General features: G+C 40.9%; 1 protein-coding gene across 1 annotated transcript in view; it reads left to right on the top strand.

Annotated features, from left to right (window-relative positions):
- The window catches only part of TMED10 (transmembrane p24 trafficking protein 10), a 41,289-nt gene extending 23,968 nt beyond the window's left edge, over nt 1-17,321 (top strand). Inside the window, exons 3-5 of the mRNA XM_027066183.2 lie at nt 480-553; nt 13,358-13,484; nt 13,886-17,321. Of these exons, the coding sequence (XP_026921984.1) occupies nt 480-553; nt 13,358-13,484; nt 13,886-14,007 (323 nt within the window). The 3' untranslated portion in view covers nt 14,008-17,321. The remainder of the gene's footprint in view (nt 1-479; nt 554-13,357; nt 13,485-13,885) is intronic.
- Nucleotides 17,322-19,378: the final 2,057 nt, after the last annotated feature.

Genomic DNA, 19,378 nt, shown 5'->3' with positions numbered 1-19,378 from the left:
AAATTCAAGCTTAGCGTATACCCATTAATCTTTTTTTTTTTTTCCCAAAAATTGACAGGCCTTTTCAGATGTGGAAGTGTACCTTTTCAGTCTGAGTTGGTGCCCGCTACCTATTGGCTACTCAATTTTATACTTTTTGACTTGAGTTTTATTTCCTAATCTGGTAAAGTCCGTATGTCGTCCCTTCTGCTCTCCTGTTCCTCTGTAGTGCCAGCTGCAGTGGCTTATGTCCTGCCTGCTCAGAGATGTTTGCCAGCAGCATATTCTCACTGCTTTCCGCCACCCCGCACAGATCGAGGCTTTGTCTGGAATGCTTGTGATTTTAGCCAGAGCCAGGAATTTTCTGCAGCTGAGTAGGGGGAGGAGTCGCGGCTGTTTCCCTCTATTGAGAGCGTAGGGGTTAGAGAGAGGGAGGGGGGTGGGTGACTTCCCGGAATTTTAAATATTCTACACAATGAAGCTTTTGATTTCTCTCTCAGGAACAGGGCGGATACCTGATCAGCTCGTGATTCTAGACATGAAGCACGGAGTGGAGGCGAAAAATTATGAAGAGGTACGTCCTGCTGGAACAGCCAGAGGAGGCAGTAGCGTGCCGGCTGTGAGGTTTCTGTGACCTCGTCAGGCCGACCGGCTGTGCTTTGCCCAGAAGGCTTTTGTTTTCTCATCAATCATGTGACAACCAGCTACAGTCTTACTGATGCGAGAAGTTGTATTAATAGCCTTGAACAGTAATTCTGGCTGTGCCATCAGCCAAATGACTGAACCAGCTATCCCATAGAAATGTTGACGTGATAAAACACTCAAGCGTATGCCATTAGCACTCTTGAGACAGAAACCCAGATGTATATCTGTAATTTTTTTTTAAGTTTGTTTATTTTGAGAGAGAGAGCAAGAGCCGGGGAGGGGCAAGAGAGACGGGGAGAGAGAGACCAAGACCCAAGCGGACTCCACGCTGTTAGTACAGACCCTGACACGGAGCTCAGACTCACAAACCTGTGAGATCATGACCTGAGCCAAAACCAAGAGCTAGATACCTAACCAACCGTGCCCCTGTCATTTATTTTTTATTTTGGGAGAGAGCGAGCAGAGGAGGGGGAGAGAGAGAATCCCAAGCTGACTCCGTGCCGTCAGCACAGGGCCCAACGTGAGCAGGATGCTTAACCAATTGAACCACCCAGGCGCCCCTATATTTGTAATTATTAAAATTACAGACTTCATTTATATGTTCAAGATTAAGAAAAGCAATGTGTTTTTAATTCCTGAGGATTTTACTCCAGATGGACAGCTCTATGTATGTGTATATGTGTGTATGTGTGTGTGTGTGTGTGTGTGTGTGTGTGTATATATATATATATATCTAGGACATGGATTCAGTACTGTTTAGACATGAACAACTGTGCTGACTTTGAGAAACACCATAATCAAAAGTAGCTTATAGTTAATAACACAATTTCAGTCTTTTATGAAAAGGAGCACGATGGAAGGAAAAACTGCAATAGACTGGAGAGCTTGATAACGAATAAATATTTTTGCTGACAGGTAGTATTATAGGGAATAAAAACTGGCATTTATTTGGGTGGTATGGAGGTGGGGGTGTGCATAGAATAAAGGTAAGGGAACTGAGCTTTTTCATCTATTATGATGGCACAGAATGGTTCTTTAAGTGAAGAGCACCTTTTAAAAACCTCAAGGACTATATAAGAGTGGAGGATTGGCTTTTATAGAAAGTTAAGAGTATTTTTACCCAAATCAGAGTCTTTTTACTGAGGGCATGAAGAAGAGGTGGGGTACAGGAAATAAATTGGTTTTAAAGACTGTAGACTCAATATTAACAAAGAAAAGTGTATTTAAGAGAATATTCTAGGACTGATGGAACTAGAGAAGTTGCTCTGCCTTTGGCCAGGACCTGGAAGCAAAATATCCTGGAATGGAATCAGGTTGGAAGTGACTGGCTGGCTCTGCAACAGGAAGGAGTAGTACAACAGCTGCAGCAGGTTTTTCCTCTTTTTCCTAGTTCAGATGTCCAATCGAACAAAACCAGGCTGAGTTATGTGTAGGTGATAAACGGGAGCAGTGATGCAGTGGTGAATGGAAGACCGTTCCCAGTAGAGACATTAATTTGCTTGTTACCATGTCTAAACTAGTTTAAAGTTGTTGTTGTTTGTTTGTTTTTTTAACGTTTATTTATTTTTGAGACAGAGACAGAGCATGAATGGGGGGTGGTCAGAGAGAGAAGGAGACACAGAATCTGAAACAGGCTTCAGGCTCTGAGCTGTCAGCACAGACCCTGACTCGGGGCTCGAACTCACAGACTACGAGATCATGACCTGAGCTGAAGTCGGACGCTCAACTCGCTCAACTGACTGAGCCACCCAGGCGCCCCATGAAGTTGTTGTTTTTTTTAAACATTTATTCATTTTTAAGAGATGGAGCTTGAGCGGGGGAGGGGCAGTGAGGGAGGGAGACACACAATCCCAAGCAGGCTCCAGGCTCCAAGCTGTCAGCACAGAGCCCAACGCGGGGCTCAAACTCACAGACTGTGAGATCATGACCTGAGCCAAAGTCGGACGCTCAACCGACTTGAGCCACCCAGGCACCCCTAACCTAGTTTAGTTAAAAGAAATAAAGCAAGAGAGAGCCTCTTTATTTGGTGAACTGAAGAGTAAGTTGAAAAAATCCTTTTAAACTTTGAGGGTTCAGAAGAATCTTAATTATGTTTAAATATGATACTGTGTGTTAAAATGGTGTTATAAGGTATAAAAGAGAAAAATGCTGTTGCAGTTATTATGAGGTGGAAGAACAGGTAAAATGATTTTCAGGTTTTGATTACTGCCTCACTATCCTCAACTTCAGACCGTTCTCTCAGCCAGGTTCCTTTAAGTTCCTACTGTGTACAATTTGACCTGTTGTAACTTTTCCTCCTAATATGATGGCTGTCATTAAGTGGTATACATTAAATAATAGGGCATTTGGAGACGTTAGACATCATTTCCCCCTCTAAAACAGAGACTATTATTTGTGAGTTTACATATATATAAAATGATGTGGATATCACTGTAACAGGACATTTTGGAACTCCTATTCCTCCTGGAATTTCAACCATCCTTGGACTTTGTTGACATTGGGGAAGGGCCTTTATCTTTCCTGACCTTTTGCTTAACCCAAGAGGGGAATCCCTACCCGAAAGGAAACCACAGCACTTCCTTTGCCTGCTTCCTGCTTTGGAAGCCTGGCATGTCCTAAGCATTTCATTACGCACATGGTTACAACGCAGCTCTAAATTCTGTTTCTTAACCAAGTAACTCTTATTACTACTTTCTTCGGCGATCTTACCACCCCCCCACCACCAAAAAAAACAAACCAAACTGAGAGGAGGAGAAGTGGTTATGACACAGGCCAAAGACTAGCCCTTTTCTCAGTTAATGGCTAGGTTCCCTTGAATCTTGCTTAGAAATAGCTGTTACTTGTCTCTCGGCAAATGCCTGTGACAAGAACATGAATAATAGAAGCACTTGTTCTCTGGTTAATTACCAGAGAGCATTGAGCATATGTAGAGGTTTTGAGGCATTTAATTTCAGGCCCTTGAGGTAATGGAGAGCTTTTATCTCCAGAGGATTTGGGCCTGTTGGCATAAGTGTTTAGCTTTGGGGAAGTGGCACATTTCTTTAATTTTTTTTCACATGCAGAACATCTTTCCCTCGCAGCTGTGGGCTTCATGACTCTGAAGTCCCTCGTGGTTTTGTAAAGTTCAATAGTAGTCAGTGGTTCGATAGCTGGGCAGAGTACCACAATACCTACTAAATTGGTACAGAGGATTTACTTAATTAGCGCATGTGGAATTGCTGTGTCAATAATAGAAATGTAAGGTGATGCTATTTGGAAGCTAGAATGGTTGTCCTATTGTAAAGAAGCATAGAGTCTTGAACTTTGAATTCTTTAAAGAGTTCGGAATGCTATCTCCTCAAAAATAAAGCACTTTTGATTCCCTCTGTTGAATTTTAAGGGCCTCTCACCACAGTGTCTTTTGCCCATGAAGGGGGCATCTTTTTAGAGTCAGTATGTGAATCGAGCCGTTTTTTGTTTTGTTTTTTTTTTTTTAGTGTTTATTTTTGAGAGAGAGCATGAGCAGGGGACGATGGGCGGGGGAGGTGGCAGGGCGGGGAGACAATGGATCCCAAAGGGGCTCTGTGCTGACAGCAGAGAGCCTGAATAAAGGGGCTTGAACTCATGAACTGTATGAGATTCTGACCTGAGCCAAAGTCTGATGTTCAACTGACTGAGCCACCCAGGCACCCCGAGCCAATTTTTTTTTTTTTTTTTGAGTTTGTGGTCTGTGAACTAGAGCAGCTGTTTATGAGGACTTAATTGTCTAATCCTGCAGTTGTGGAAATGACGGCAATCACTGTCTCATAAAGAAGGAGCTATGTGACATATCCTCTAACTCTGGGGCTGTGTATGTCCCTTCTTTCTTTCTTTCTTTTTTTTTTAAATGGGGCCCCAGATGCAACATGGGGCTTGAACTCATGACCCGGAGGTTAAGAGTCGCATGCGCGAATGATTGAGCCAGGGAGGCGTGTGTATGTCCTATCTTGATGTGGATATCAGCATTTTCAGTACAACTAAAATCCTGTTTTGCATGTGGGTTCTATTAGTATGTCATTTGCTATCAACATGTACACCAGAAACACAATTGCCCTTGTTGGAGCAACAGCTGAAGACTTTTCAAAAGTTCTACTTTTCTGAATGCCCTCGGGAAGGAGGAACTCTGGTTCTGCATACTGGATCCAAAATCCCTTTCTGACATAAGTTAAATGAAATAACATGGGTAAGGAACGTGACACATAGTTGGTCAGTTCAGCAGATTTTGGCTCCCTTCTCCTGCCCTTTCTGGAAATTGAATATGACAGAGTAAATAGGATCATGCTAAATTTCGCTTAGCCCTAAGATTGGCAGTATTATCTGGCCTTATTTTGGCCCATTGTTGACCTTTTGAGCTTCTGTGAAGAGGCCTGTGATTCACATACCTCCCTACACAAGTAGACTTGTTCTTGGTTATAGGTCGGCCTTCTTTATCTTAATTGTGCTCGATTAGATGGTCTCCACTGTTACTGCTCTGCTTCTAAAATTTGGGGGGTTGTGGAGGTAACTGCAGTTTGACTGAATTTGGCTTACCACACCATGCTTCTCTTGACTCTCCGTGCTCCACCAGGAAAACAATCCAGGGATTCTCTGGAGGCGGGTTTGTTTCACATGTCTGTTTTAAGAAGCAGTTTCTCAGAGTTAACACCTTTTCTTGGGGCAATTACATGTAACTCGCAACTCTAGATTCACATCCTCATTAGAGGAGGGGAAGATTTGGATATGGCCTAAGAAGGATAATTTCAGCCGTTTTGGAAAGTGTATGTATGCAGGGAAAGGCTTTATAACTTGTAGTTTTCCAAGCATTACCTACCACTACAGAGGAGAGTGAAAGTGTGGTAGGGAGGACCTTCTCCTGGGCAGAGGGTGGAAGTAGATGTAGAATGTTCCTTAGAGGAAGCCCTTGCTTCAGGGGACCAACCGCACTTATTTTCTGCTATGAGAAAGTTGGCTTCTCTGAAGAAGGCGTGGAATGGACGTGCTATGCAGAGTATACATTGTATTCATTTCCTTGAGTTCAAGGGCCAAAGTAGTGTGGGGAAAGAGAGGTGCCTGGGTGGTGCTGCCGTCTTATTAAGTGTCTGACTCTTGGTTTCAGCTCAGGTCATGTCTCACAGTTTTGTGGGTTCGAGGCCCACATTGGGCTCTGTGCTGGCAGCATGGAGCCTGCTTGGGATTCTCTATTTCTCTCACACTTTTCTCTCTCCCCTTTCCCTGCTCACCGCTGTCTCTGTCTTCCTCAAAAATAAATAAAACCTTTAAAAAAGTTTTTAGAAGGATAAAAATCAAAACTATGAATATGACAGTGTATGATTGAGTTAATTATGTGGCACAGTCTAAGTGCTATAGGATTTTAGGAAAGAAGGAATTGGTGTGGACAGAAATGGTTAAAAGGAAGCTTCGTGGTTAGGGCTTAAAACATAGGTAGGATTTGGATACACTGAATGAATGTGCTTTTGGAAGTCAAAAATACGGTTTTGCTTGCAGTTTACAGCAGAGCTTTGCGTCTTTTTTTTTTTTTTTCTAATTTTTTAATGTTTATTTTTGAGAAGGAGAAAGAGTGTGAGTGGGGGAGGTGCAGAGAGAGAGGGAGACACAGAATCTGAAGCAGGTCCCAGGCTCCAAGCTGTCAGCACAGAGCCCAACGTGGGGCTCAAACCCATGAACCATGAGATCATGACCTGAGCTGAAGTCGGACACTCGACCGACTGAGCCACTCAGGGCCCCAGAACTTTGCAATTTTGATGCTGAATAAATGCTTCGGTGATCTTGGGTAGGGAGTCAAGAGACCATGGTTCTGTTAGACTTGGTTTTCCATCTAAAAGACTGAGTAACCATGGAATCTTCAGTTTCTTGATTTGTAAAATGAGGTCCGTCTGTCTGTGGTGGCTCTTTGATTATTTAATGGCTAAATGCAGCCTACAAGGGGAATGCTTCCCTCTAGTGGAGAATGTATGGTACACAATATTGTCAAATAGGCTTTGCCTTTATCTAGCTGTTGACAAAATACACATCATCCTTTCAGCCTAGGAAGAGAGAAGTAGACTAGGATAGTGACCTGCCATCATGAAACATGTATAATTTCACATTCTTCTTTTTAAAAAAAAATTTAATATTTATTTTTGAGAGAGAGACACCCCCCCACACACACGCACACACAGCACGAGCGGGGGAGGGGCAGACAGAGATGGGGAGACAATCCGAAGTAGGCTCCAGGCTCAGAGCTGTCACCACAGAACTCGATGCAGAGCTCAAACTCAAGAACTCTGACATCATGACCTGAACCAAAGTCAGACGCGTAACTGACTGAGCCACCCAGGTGCTGCTATAATTTCACATTCTTGTAAATACTTTGAACCTTAAATCAGACTTTTATTTTATTTAAGTTTATTTATTTTTGACAGAGAGAGAGAGCATGAGCTAGGGAGGGGCAGGGAGAGAGGGAGACAGAATCCGAAGCAGGCTCCAGGCTCCGAGCTGTCAGCACAGAGCCTGATGCGGGGCTTGAACTCACAAACCTTGAGATCATGACCTGGGCTGAAGTCGGACGCTTAACCGACTGAGCCCCCCAGGCTCCCCAAATCAGACGTTTAAAAGAGCAGAACAACAGTCTGGGGATTTTGATAGAGGTTTTCTTATTAGCTTTTTGTGCCAACTATGAGAAAAGTCATGATAATACTCATTGAATATTTCATCCTAGGCAAGCAAAGAAGGTCTTCCTGAGAATAGTGATAATTTGCTTAAAAATTTTACTCTCTTAGTCTCTAAAACTGAGAATAATATCAGTATGAAACCAAGGAAGTTTGGCTGATAAACTGGACAACTTACCCAGATCCTTGAGGCCTAATATAGCTTGATCACTTCACCTTTGATCCAGAAAAAACTTAGTGTAGTCTGCTAGTTTCCTTCATCAGATTTTTAGTACCTACAGAGTAAAAATATAAACTCACACTTGGATTCCAATCTCAGCTCCACCAAGCTCTGAGAACTTGGGTGAGTTATTTAACACTCTGAACCTTAATTTCCTCATCTGAAGAATTTAGATATAATAATATCTCTAATACAGGGTTATCTCATACAGGGTTAGGAGGATTAAGCAAGATTACAAGGTATAAGATATGTACACATTCTAGATATATACCAGTAGGTCTGATTCATTATACAGCCTTCTTCATCCTCTTCCTCAGTTTAACTCCAGCCTGACTTTTGAACTTTATGTTTGCTGTTAGCCACCACCCTCCCCCAGGCACGTATGTGTGTTGACGTGTGAGCGCACACACACATACACATCAGACTACCTGTGACTAGACAACTCATGGTCTCCTAAACATGGCTTGCAGTTTCCTCCCTCCAAGTTTTGGTGTGCAACTTCCCTGTAACCTTGAATGCCTTTCTATCTCATCTCTTTCAGAATCCTGCAGAATTCATGAGACTCGGTTCACTTGTTTCCTGTTAACCTTTCCTTTATCCTTCCAACTATGATTAATCGTGTGCTACCTTCTTTCCTTTCCACTTTTTTTTTTAAGTTTTTTAGATTTATTTTTATTTTGAGAGAGTGTGACTGGGAAAGAGACAGGGACAGAGGGAGAGAGAATCCCAAGCAGGCTCTGCACTGTCAGTGCAGAGCCTGACGTGGGTCTCGATCTCACAAACCATGAGATCATGACCTGAACCCAGGCACACCCTTTTTTTTCCTCTTTACACTTTTAATGTGTACTTTTGTTGTAAAAGTTAATACATAATGCCTTATATTATGGTTATAGCTTTTTATATGAGCCTCTCTACCAGACCGTGAGCTTCTTAGGAACAGAGATCATCATTTATTTTGGTACCTTGTGCATAGTAAGCATTGTTGTTAGGGTCTTAAAATGTTCTGTGTTTTTTTTTTTTTTTTTAACAGCTTTTTACATTTTTTTAATCTCTAAGTTTAGATTAAATGTAAATATATATCCATTCATATTGTTATTTACCATTGAGTATCCATGATGTGTTAGATGGTTGGAATAGCAAATTAGTTTTCAACATTGTTTTAATATCTTGGCAATTCTTTAAGTTTCCTAGATTTAAAAGTATCAAGAATTGGTATCAAGAATAAAGGTATTAAAAAAAAAAAAAGAATAAAGGTATTTATTAGGCAGGGGTGTGTTTTAGGAAAAGAGACCTTCATCCTACTCATAGAAGGTCAAAACTAATTTACCAAAGTAAGGACAGGGTTGAGTAGGGATTTCATTGAGGAAATATCAACTTAGAAAATGGGAGTTGGGCTGTTTGGTTATGAATAGAGCTAAAGAGTCTGGAGTAGGACCTATACTAGAAGAGGAGTTGGGGAATTGAAGGAGTAAGTAAACAGTGGCCTGTATGCAGTATGGAATAGTGTGCAGCAGTTAGGAAGAATGAGGTGAATCTATAAGCGCTGAAGTTTTTTGTTGTTTTGTTTTTGGACTTATTTATTCATTTATTTGTTTATTTTAATGTATGAAATTTATTGTCAAATTGGTTTCCATACAACACCCAGTGCTCATCCCAAAAGACGCCTTCTTCAATGCCCATCACCTACCCTCCCCGCCCTCCCACCCCCCATCAACCCTCAGTTTGTTCTCAGTTCTTAAGGGTCTCTTATGTTTTGGCTCTCTCCTACTCTAACCTCTTTTTTTTTTTTTTCCTTCCCCTCCCCCATGGGTTTCTGTTAAGTTTCTCAGGATCCACATAAGAGTGAAAACATACGGTATCTGTCTTTCTCTGTATGGCTTATTTCACTTAGCATCACACTCTCCAGTTCCATCCACGTTGCTACAAAGGGCCATATTTCGTTCTTTCTCATTGCCATGTAGTACTCCATTGTGTATATAAACCACAATTACTTTATCCATTCATCAGTTGATGGACATTTAGGCTTTTTCCACAATTTGGCTATTGTTGAGAGTGCTGCTATAAACATTGGGGTACAAGTGCCCCTCTGCATCAGCACTCCTGTATCCCTTGGGTAAATTCCTAGCAGTGCTATTGCTGGGTCATAGGGTAGGTCTATTTTTAATTTTTTGAGGAACCTCCACACTGTTTTCCAGAGCGGCTGTACCAGTTTGCATTCCCACCAACAGTGCAAGAGGGTTCCCGTTTCTCCACATCCTCTCCAGCATCTATAGTCTCCTGATTTGTTCATTTTGGCCACTCTGACTGGCGTGAGGTGATACCGGAGTGTGGTTTTGATTTGTATTTCCCTGATGAGGAGTGATGTTGAGCATCTTTTCATGTGCCTGTTGGCCTTCTGGACGTCTTCTTTAGAGAAGTGTCTATTCGTGGTTTCTGCCCCTTTCTTCACTGGATTATTTGTTTTTTGGGTGTGGAGTTTGGTGAGCTCTTTATAGATTTTGGATACTAGCCCTTTGTCCGATATATAAGCACTGAAGTTTTTGGAAAGATCTTACTAAATGAGAAAAAGCAAGCCATAGAGCAACGTATACAGTATGATCCCATTTATGTTTTTAATTACATGTTTGTGTGTACACTTATATGCGTGCAAAAGCATAGTGTGTTATCTTCTAACAAGGTCTAGATAGATATACACCAAGTCCACAACCATGGTTACCTCTGAGAAGGAATGTGTGGATGTGGGAATTGGGGAGCTAGCTGTGAAGGTGGGCCTTTTGTTTTTGTTCCCTTTGCTTCTGAATGGTTGAAATTTTTAGCAGGAGAACATGTTTATGTATTGCTTATACAACTGAAAAGTAAACAGAACACCAGAAATGAATCGGGAGCAGGATTTTTGGTCTACAGTGCACAAAGGCCATCCTCAGTACCAAATGTATTTTAATTCCATCATAGTCTTTCAGGTTTTAGGCTTTTGGCCTATTGTCATTTAATAAAAAAGGTAGGGAGGGTTAGAAGTTGTCTTCCAAATAATTTTTTAAAATAATACTTTCAGCTGGCAGAGGCACAGCCATAGTTTCACTTCCAGTTCCTTTTCGCAAGTTTCCATTTAGAGAGCCTTATATCATTTATCGCTAAAGCAGTTTCATGCCATTGCTTTTATTCTGTCTCATTCAGGAAGCTTTGGAGGCGAAAGTATAGACCAGGAGGTAAACAGACTGAAGTTCAGCTTATGATATGTCTCTTGTACTGGTATCTTTTTCCTGGGGAGTTCAGTTCCTTTGCTCTGTGGCTCTATATGAGATCAATCAACTGATACATATTCTAGATTAATGGCAAAACTTGGCATTTGGGCATTCAGCTAGGAGAGTTTGCTGAATACATTAACTGACCTTTAGTTAAATGTTGTAGTCAGTTAGCGTTATTCTGTTTTGTAGCTGTCAGTCACACTAACCAACATTTTACAAATGTAAGAAAACATAAATCCAGTGAAAGAAAACAGGTGCATCATTACAAATTCATTGCATTTTATGTACTTTAAATATAAATCTAATTTTTATATCCCTATCTTAACAGTTTCTAGTTTTATTTTTTAATTTTTATTTATTTCATATATGAAATTTATTGTCAGATTGGTTTCCATACAACACCCAGTGCTCATCCCAAAAGATGCCCTCTTCAGTACCCATCACCCGCCCTTCCCCTCTTCTAGTTTTATTTTTAAAAATATTCAGTGAGGAATCTAGATGAGCAGAGAACATAAGAACACCCTTAAACTCTTCCTGTTCATCCTATGTTAATTGCTGTTAACGTTAACAGGAAAAGAACAAAGAAGGTGAATTGGACAAAAGAGAAGAAAAAGTAGGGAGTTGTAGAGAGAACATATGGTAGATAGAGAGTAAAGAAGCAGATATAGGAAAAGAATATTTATTTATTTAAAGTTTGTGTAGAGAGAGCACACACGCAAGCGGGGAAGGGTAAGAGAGAGGCGGGTGGAGAGCGGTAATCCGAAGCAGGCGCTGCACCGTCAGCACAGAGCTCGACATGGGGCTCACAGACTGTGAGATCACGACCTGAGCCTAAATTGAGAATCAGGGGCACCTGGGTGGCTCTGTCGGTTGAGCATCCGACTTTGGCTCAGGTCATGATCTCACGGTCTGCAAGTTCGAGCCCCGCGTCGGGCTCTGTGCTGACAGCTCGGAGCCTGGAGCCTGCTTTGGATTCCGTGTCTCCCTCTCTCTCTGCCCCTCCCCTGCTCATGCTGTCTCTCTCTCTCTCTCTGTCAAAAATAAATAAACATTAAAAAAAAATTTTAAATCGAGAATCAGACACTTAACCAACCGACTGAGCCACTCAGGTGCCCCAAGGAAAAGAAATTTTGAAGAATTCTCTACGTAGGAAAATTTTAAGTACAGCCTGGTATGTGAGTTTTAAGATCTGGAAAGCTCTGGTGATGTATCCCCATTTTAAAGCAATTCATAATCTAAGGTTGATAGGCAAAAACAAATAATGAAATCCTTTCTTTTATCGTATCTGCCTTTAGTTACTAGATGCTCTTGGAGGTTTCACAGTGGTCTAGGTTGAGAAAGGAAAACAATTCATTTCTCACATCCTTCATTCCTTAGCATACAAGGAAGTCCTTGGAGATTTCTTTTGATAACTGGCTGTGTAATTCTAAAAACCAAAGATGCAGTGTAATTTTTTTTGTAGCAGATCCAGGAGTCATCTGGGCTCTGGAGCTCTGATATAAACCTTAAAGCTCTTTTGGGATTTAAATGAGCAAACCAGAATTCTCTAATTTTGTAGTTTGAGTTATTATCTTAATGTTATAGTTACACATACTCTCATTCCTGTGCATTCCCTATTGGGAATTTGGATGGTTGTCTTTTAAATTAAATCACGTCTAATATCATGACTCTCCCACTTATTATGCTGATAATACTGTTTCTTGGACATGAGTGGAAGGGTAAAGTAAAATGATTGATTAAAATCAGGAATCTCAGGAAAATGATATATTTTACTTGATAGCCTACCATATGATAGAACTTCTAAGGAGGTTTTAATCAAAATTAAAGTATAAAGAAAAGTCTGAAATGGAAACACATAAACAGTTCGTGGGGAAGGGCAAAAGATTTTAAAATATGTTAGGGGCACCTGGGTGGCTTAGTCAGTTAAGCATCTGACTCTTGGTTTTGGCTCAGGTCATGATCTCACAGTTTGTGGGTTTGTGCCCCGCATCGGGTTCTGCACTGATGGTACAGAGCCTGCCTGGGATTCTCTCTTCCATCTTGTACCCCTCCCCGACTTGTGCAGGTGCTCTCTTCTCTCTCTCTCTCTCAAAAATAAACAAACTTTAAAAAGTGAAATATGTTACAGTGATAACAGAAGGGATTTTAAGTTTTTGTTTTTGAAGATTTTATTTTTAAAATCTCTACACCCAATGTGGGGTCCAAACCCACAACCTCAAGATCGAGAGTCACATGCTCCACTGACTGAGTGAGCCAGCCAGGCACCCCCAGTTTGGTGAAACTTTTTGTTTGTTTATTTGTTTAAAGGAAATTCAGAACCCATTTTATTAATGTTCGCTTATTTTTGAGAGAGAGTGAGCAGGGGAGGGGCAGAGAGGGGGAACAGAGGATCTGAAGTGGGCTCTGCACTGACAGCGTGGAACCCTACGTGGGGCTCGAACTCACAGACCATGACATCTTGACCTGAGCCGAAGTCAGACGCTCAACCAGCCGAGTCACCCAGGCGCTCCTTGGTGAAACTTTTTAAAAAACTCCTGTTGCCTTGTGTTCTAGACTAGAGTGGATTTTTCAAGGAGTGGGTTCACAATTCCTTTCTTTTCCAGATTGCCAAGGTTGAGAAACTCAAACCTTTAGAGGTGGAGCTCCGACGCCTAGAAGACCTCTCAGAATCCATCGTTAATGACTTCGCTTACATGAAGAAGCGAGAGGAGGAGATGCGAGATACCAATGGTGAGGGAGAGGCAGCTCTTGTTTGTTCATAAAGGCACCAGACCTCTTTTCTCAGTTTTGCCAAATGGGGGTAGGGCTGGGCTGATGGGATGATCACTTACTTCAGAGCTGTTGCTTCTTAAGGTAAACGAGCTCGGTTCGATTTTCAAGGGGAAAGAAATTTCTTCTGTGATACGCAGTTAACCGTATTGTCAGCTTATTGTGTATCAAACCGATAGTGCTAATCTTTGTGATTTTTAACATTTCTATATAGAACAGTGAAATTTTAAGAAAAACAATCCAGAATCCTACTGCCTGGCCTAGGGACTGAGTGGAGTTAATTAATTGCCTTTTCCCCCTGGCCACTGTTTAGTCTGCTGAACCTCACTTCATTTATACTTGTAACATTTCTGTTTTTTTAGAGTCAACAAATACTCGGGTCCTGTACTTCAGCATCTTTTCAATGTTCTGCCTCATTGGACTAGCCACCTGGCAGGTCTTCTACCTGCGTCGCTTTTTCAAGGCCAAGAAGTTGATTGAGTAATAAAGCCCAGTGTCCTCCCACCTGTATCTCAGCCAGCTGAACATCCCTGGGACGTGCCTCGCCTAAGGCATCCTGCTGACAGCACCATCAAGGCACATTGGAGCTTTCTTGCCAGAACTGATCTCTTTTGGTGTGGGAGGACATGGGTTACCACCTACACCCAATAAGTCAATGAGGGACTTCTTTTTAACTTCGTAGGATTTGGACTGGTTTTGCAACAATAGGACTATTATTAGAGTCACCTATGACAAAAAATAGGGGTTACCTAGCTAATGCCAAAGCCAGCATTTGTACTGGGTTTCCTCATGTGCTATGTTTGAACCATGTTTTCTTTCCTTTTCCTACTTGCTCACCAGCTTGAGCTTCCACTCTAGTTCCTTCACCAAGGTATGTATGACCATGTTGAACTTGTTTCATTGATCATCCTCTTTGGATTTCTGTGTGAAAACACACTTAACTTTCTCTTGACCCTTAGCTGAAATGTGTAGGTAGCTTCTGGTGATACCCTTTCATAATTTTATGTCTCTTAAAAGGGTGATCAATGGGACACCTCATAGAGAGGAGCTTTGAACTGTAGATAACTCTTAAAGAAGACATCGTTTTAGAGAATTAAAATATTTGTGCTTAACTGCCTGAACCTTTTTCCTGTATTTACGTGTGTTTAGTTCTATGCAGTTTTGTCAGGTAGAGATTTGTGTGATCACCACTGCAAGATGCAGAACAGTCCAACTCTTGTATTCTTTGTACTACTACCCTTTTATAACCATGGCCACCTCCCTTCCTTACCCCAGAGCCCCACCTTCTGGCAACCACTGATCTGTTCTCTATCTCTAATTTTGTCATTTCAAGAACATTTTATAAATGCAATCATATAGCATGTAGCCTTCTGAGATTGGCTTTTTGAACTCAGCATAATTTCCTTGAAATCCATCCAAGTTGTTGCATGTTACCAGTAGCTTGCTCCTTTTTATTGCTCAGTAGTATTCCACGGTATGGATGTACCACAATTTGTTTAACCATCCCCCCACCGAAGGACACTGGGGTTGTTGTCAGGTTTTGGCCATTTCTAATAAAGCTGCTGTGAACTTTCATGTACAGGATTTCATGTGAACATAAATACTTATTTCTCTGGGATAAGTGCCCAAGAGGGCAATATGGTAAGCACGTGTTTATTTTTGTAAGAAACCATCCTACTCTTTTTCCAGAGTGACTGCCATTTTACCTTCCCACCAGCAATGTGTGACCAATCCATTTTCTCCAAATCTTCACCAGTATTTGCTATTACCGTTATTTTTATTGTAGTCATTCTAATAGGTGCGTGTAGTAATACCTCATTATGGTTTTGATTTGCATTTTCCTAACGGCAAATGATGTCGAACATCTTTTCATGTGCTTATTTGCCATCTATTTTCCTCAATGAAATACCTATTCATATCCTTTTTGCCCATTTTCTAATTAGATTGTTCTTTCTACATTAAGTTTTGAGAGTTCCTTATACATCCTAGATACAAATCCTGTCAGATATGTGGTTGCTTGAATTTTTTTTTAGATTTTTGTTTTTTTTTCAAGTAATCTCTACACCCAACATGGGTGGGTCTTGAACTTACAACCCCGAGATCAAGAGTCGCATGCTCTACTGACGGAGCGTGGTTGCTTGAATTTTTAACTTCTACCAAGGAAAATACAAGTAAAATTTACCAACTCTTCTTACATGCCCAGTCACTGACTTAATTCCTGTCCTTATGTGTTCTATCTAACAAATTAAGACATACGAGGTACACACACACACACACCCCTGGGAGGATTATGAATAGAGTAAATACTTGAAAATGCATGTTGTGAAAGCAAAGCCAAGAATCACTGTTGGAATATAAGGTGCCTAAAGGCCAATACTAATATAAGTAAGTGAAGGCATGGATACAAATGACTGTGTTTGTAAACAGTTACGAAAAATACTACCACTTGAAAATGTCTCCACTCCACCCTAGAAAGTGGGTGGGAGTTTGTCCTTTTTTTTTCTTTTAATGTTTATTTATTTTTGAGAGAGACAGAGACAGAATGCGAGTGGGTTAGGGGCAGAGAGAGGGAGACACAGAATCCGAAGCAGGCTCCAGGCTCTGAGCTGTCAGCACAGAGCCTGATGCGGGGCTCGAACTCACGAGCTGTGAGATCATGACCTGAGCCGAAGCCGGTCACTCAACCAACTGAGCTACCCAGGTGCCTTGGGGAGTTTGTCCTTTCTATAATTTCTTTTTCAACCCCTACTGTTATAGGGCTTGTCTAATCACAGTGGTAAGAATTACAGGACTTAGGGCATAGCACTTGCAGTTAAGAAGCAGTGTTAGAATTAACAGAGAACACTGCCGTGGTGACCAGGATAAAGTAGAAAAGTAGAAGAGGAAGTGAATTATGTTGTTGAAATCTCAGGCTGTTCTATTAATGTTCCAGCTACTGTGAACCCAAAGCCCTTCCCCCCGGCTCCCTGTATGAATTCCTCTGGTGTGGCTGAGCGGTTCTTTCATTAATTCGTGCGACATTGCCATCTGCTGGTAGGAATTGATAGGTACAGCGTCTGAGAACCTGGCAGCCAAATCTTCGCCATAACGAGAGCAGATGTTGAGAAAGTCTACATGTGGTATTACATATACTAGACAACAAAGGATACATCCAAGTAGGGAAGAGAATAACCGAATTTGTGGGTCAAATCCATTCTTAGACATGTAAAGGTCAAGTTCTGTTCCATACCATTAGCCTAATAAACTCTCGTATTTCTGACTGGTGCCTTCCCCCTTTTCCAGAAGCAGTGAAAGTTCTTCAGTTGATTATCCTTTTGCTCTGATAAAATGACAAAAAGATAGACGAGGAGAATATTTTATTTTGCTGATCTTTTTGTTCCCGAATGTGACTTTGTGAAACGGATTTTTTTTCCATGTCCTTCCCTTTTACTCATGCCAAAAACACCAACTTGGACATTGTGCTTTCAGTTTAAAGTTCATTGATAATTACACTTTGATTTGATTGAAAAAGTAAAAATTACTTAATTTTATAAAAGCCTAGTGCAAGAACAAATCAGCTTTAAAAATGGGGATGTTATCTGCTTTCCTCCATTTTGAGCCCATTCAACACAGTCTATATAATATACATAGGAACAATACAGTTTAAGCATTGTTATACCACTGTCATAAACCCCTGTCGTAAGCCATTTTTCTGTTTGTTTAATGGAAAGAGGTGTGTGGGATTTCTACAGATTTACTTGTAAGTTTGGATTGGGGATTTTTGTGTACATTTTCTCAAATAAACGCTAGCAGAAACCATTTTAGGTGTATTTTTCTCTTCAGTATCTCTTTGTCTGAAACGACAATAATTCTTCCATATTCTTCAGTTTTAAAGTATGGCAAATTATCTGTGATGAATTAGAGAAGAAAATTGCATGTAATTTACTGCAGATGGAAAAAGTTTATTTGAGCTAATAAAATTTTATTATATTTTATATATAAATATGTAAGCTATATATAATGTGTATATAAACATAACAATAATAGGGGCACCTGGGCAGCCCAGTTGGTTGGGTGTCTGACTTCGGCTCAGGTCATGATCTCACAGCTCATGAGTTCGAGCCCCGCATCGGGCTTTGTGCTGACAGCGCAGAGCCTGGAGCCTGCTTTGGAGTCTGTGTTTCCCTCTCTCTCTCTGCCCCTCCTCTGCTCATGCTCTGTCCCTGTCTCAAAAAAAAATAAACATTAAAAAAAAATTTATAAACATAACGATAATACACATCTTCAGACAGGCAAAATAGGGTTCTCAAAGTCAAGCATTTTCTGTACCTTCTCTCTTTTGGAAACTGTTACTGGAATTATTCCTACAGAGTGTCTTCTCTTTTGCCCTCTATTCTGAAAATACCCCTTCCAATTTATAACCTTTTAGGACTTGCATTTTTGCCCATCACATCTGTGCAAAACCCAACCCATGAGGTAAAGGCCATTTTCTCCTTCTTTTTACTTACATTTGAACATTTTGCATAAAGCTTCTTTCCAAGAGGTCAGCCGAAAGTGCTTTGCACATTCACTAGCTGGCATCTTAGTTTCCCTCTGCCTCTATTCCACCCAAAAACAGGTAATAAATTTGTCAGTGAATCTGTAGTCTATAAAGTAGTGATTGCCAATTTTGAGTGTAACTTTTCATATCAAAAATGTCTTATTCTTCACTGATGATTTACTTTTGGAGAACATAAACATAAATGAATTTGAAACTTTTTAAAATTTGAGAGAGAGAGTGTGCAAGCTGGGGGTGGGGGGCGGGAGCAAAGAGGGGGGAGAGAGAGAGAGAGAGAGAGAGAGAGAGAATTCCTAGCAGGCTCCACACTGCCAGCACAAGCCCAATTTGGGGCTCAAACCCACGAACCATGAGATCATGACCTGAGCCAAAACCAAGAGCCAGGCACTCAACCAACTGAGCTACCCAGTTGCCCCTGAATTCAAAACTTTTAAATGAACTTCATAGTCTCAACAGTATCACATACTTGTTAAATGCTAGTATGTGTTGTGCAGACTATTCAGTCTGTTGTAGTGGTCTCCCACATAACATAAACCCTGTGTGTAGTTTTAAATTTTCCAGTGCCACAATAGGAAACAGGCGAAATTAGTTTTAGTATATTTAATATATCCAAAATAGCATTTCAACATGTAGTCAATAGAAAAAAGATTAATGAGTATTTTACTTCTATCCCCCCCATATAAAGTCTTTGAAACCCAGTGTGCACTTTACAGCTATAGCACATCTCCATTCAGACTAACCACAATTCAGGTGTTCGATAGCTGCATGTAGCTAGAGTCTACCAAACTGGAAAGTGAAGGTACAGAGTTTGCTTGGCACTTTGGTAGGTTCTTTAATTTTTACAGTGATTCTGTGGCCCCAGGAGTCTGCCATTAACAAGTAGGAACATCTGCTATATAGCATTCTATTGTTAAAATAAAACCTGGAAATGTCCATTTTTACCAAAGGCACTTTAAAATCAGTTACACGTTTACAATGTTCAGTGTTTCTGGACTTTAGAATATGCAAAGGCCAGATGTTTAGTTTCATTTATATCCAGTGTAATGAACAACTGAGCATGAGTATTTCTGTTCTGTATTCTCTAACAAGACATTTGTTAAGCTTAATCTATGCATTATAACTAGAACAAATTACACTATCAGGTTAACCAAGCTATAGAAAACTGTCATTCCTCATGGCGAAGATGCCAGAAAAATATATTTCTTTTGTTTATTGAGAAAGAGGGCACAAGCAAGGAAGGGGCAGAGAGAGGGAGACAGAATCCCAAGCAGGCCCCGCACTGTGGGGGCAAAGCCCAACACAGGTTCTCTCTCTCTCT

The sequence above is a fragment of the Acinonyx jubatus genome, chromosome B3 (genome assembly GCF_027475565.1).
Source record: "Acinonyx jubatus isolate Ajub_Pintada_27869175 chromosome B3, VMU_Ajub_asm_v1.0, whole genome shotgun sequence".
Classification (NCBI taxonomy): domain Eukaryota; kingdom Metazoa; phylum Chordata; class Mammalia; order Carnivora; family Felidae; genus Acinonyx; species Acinonyx jubatus.
This window is presented reverse-complemented; position numbering and strand designations above follow the sequence as displayed.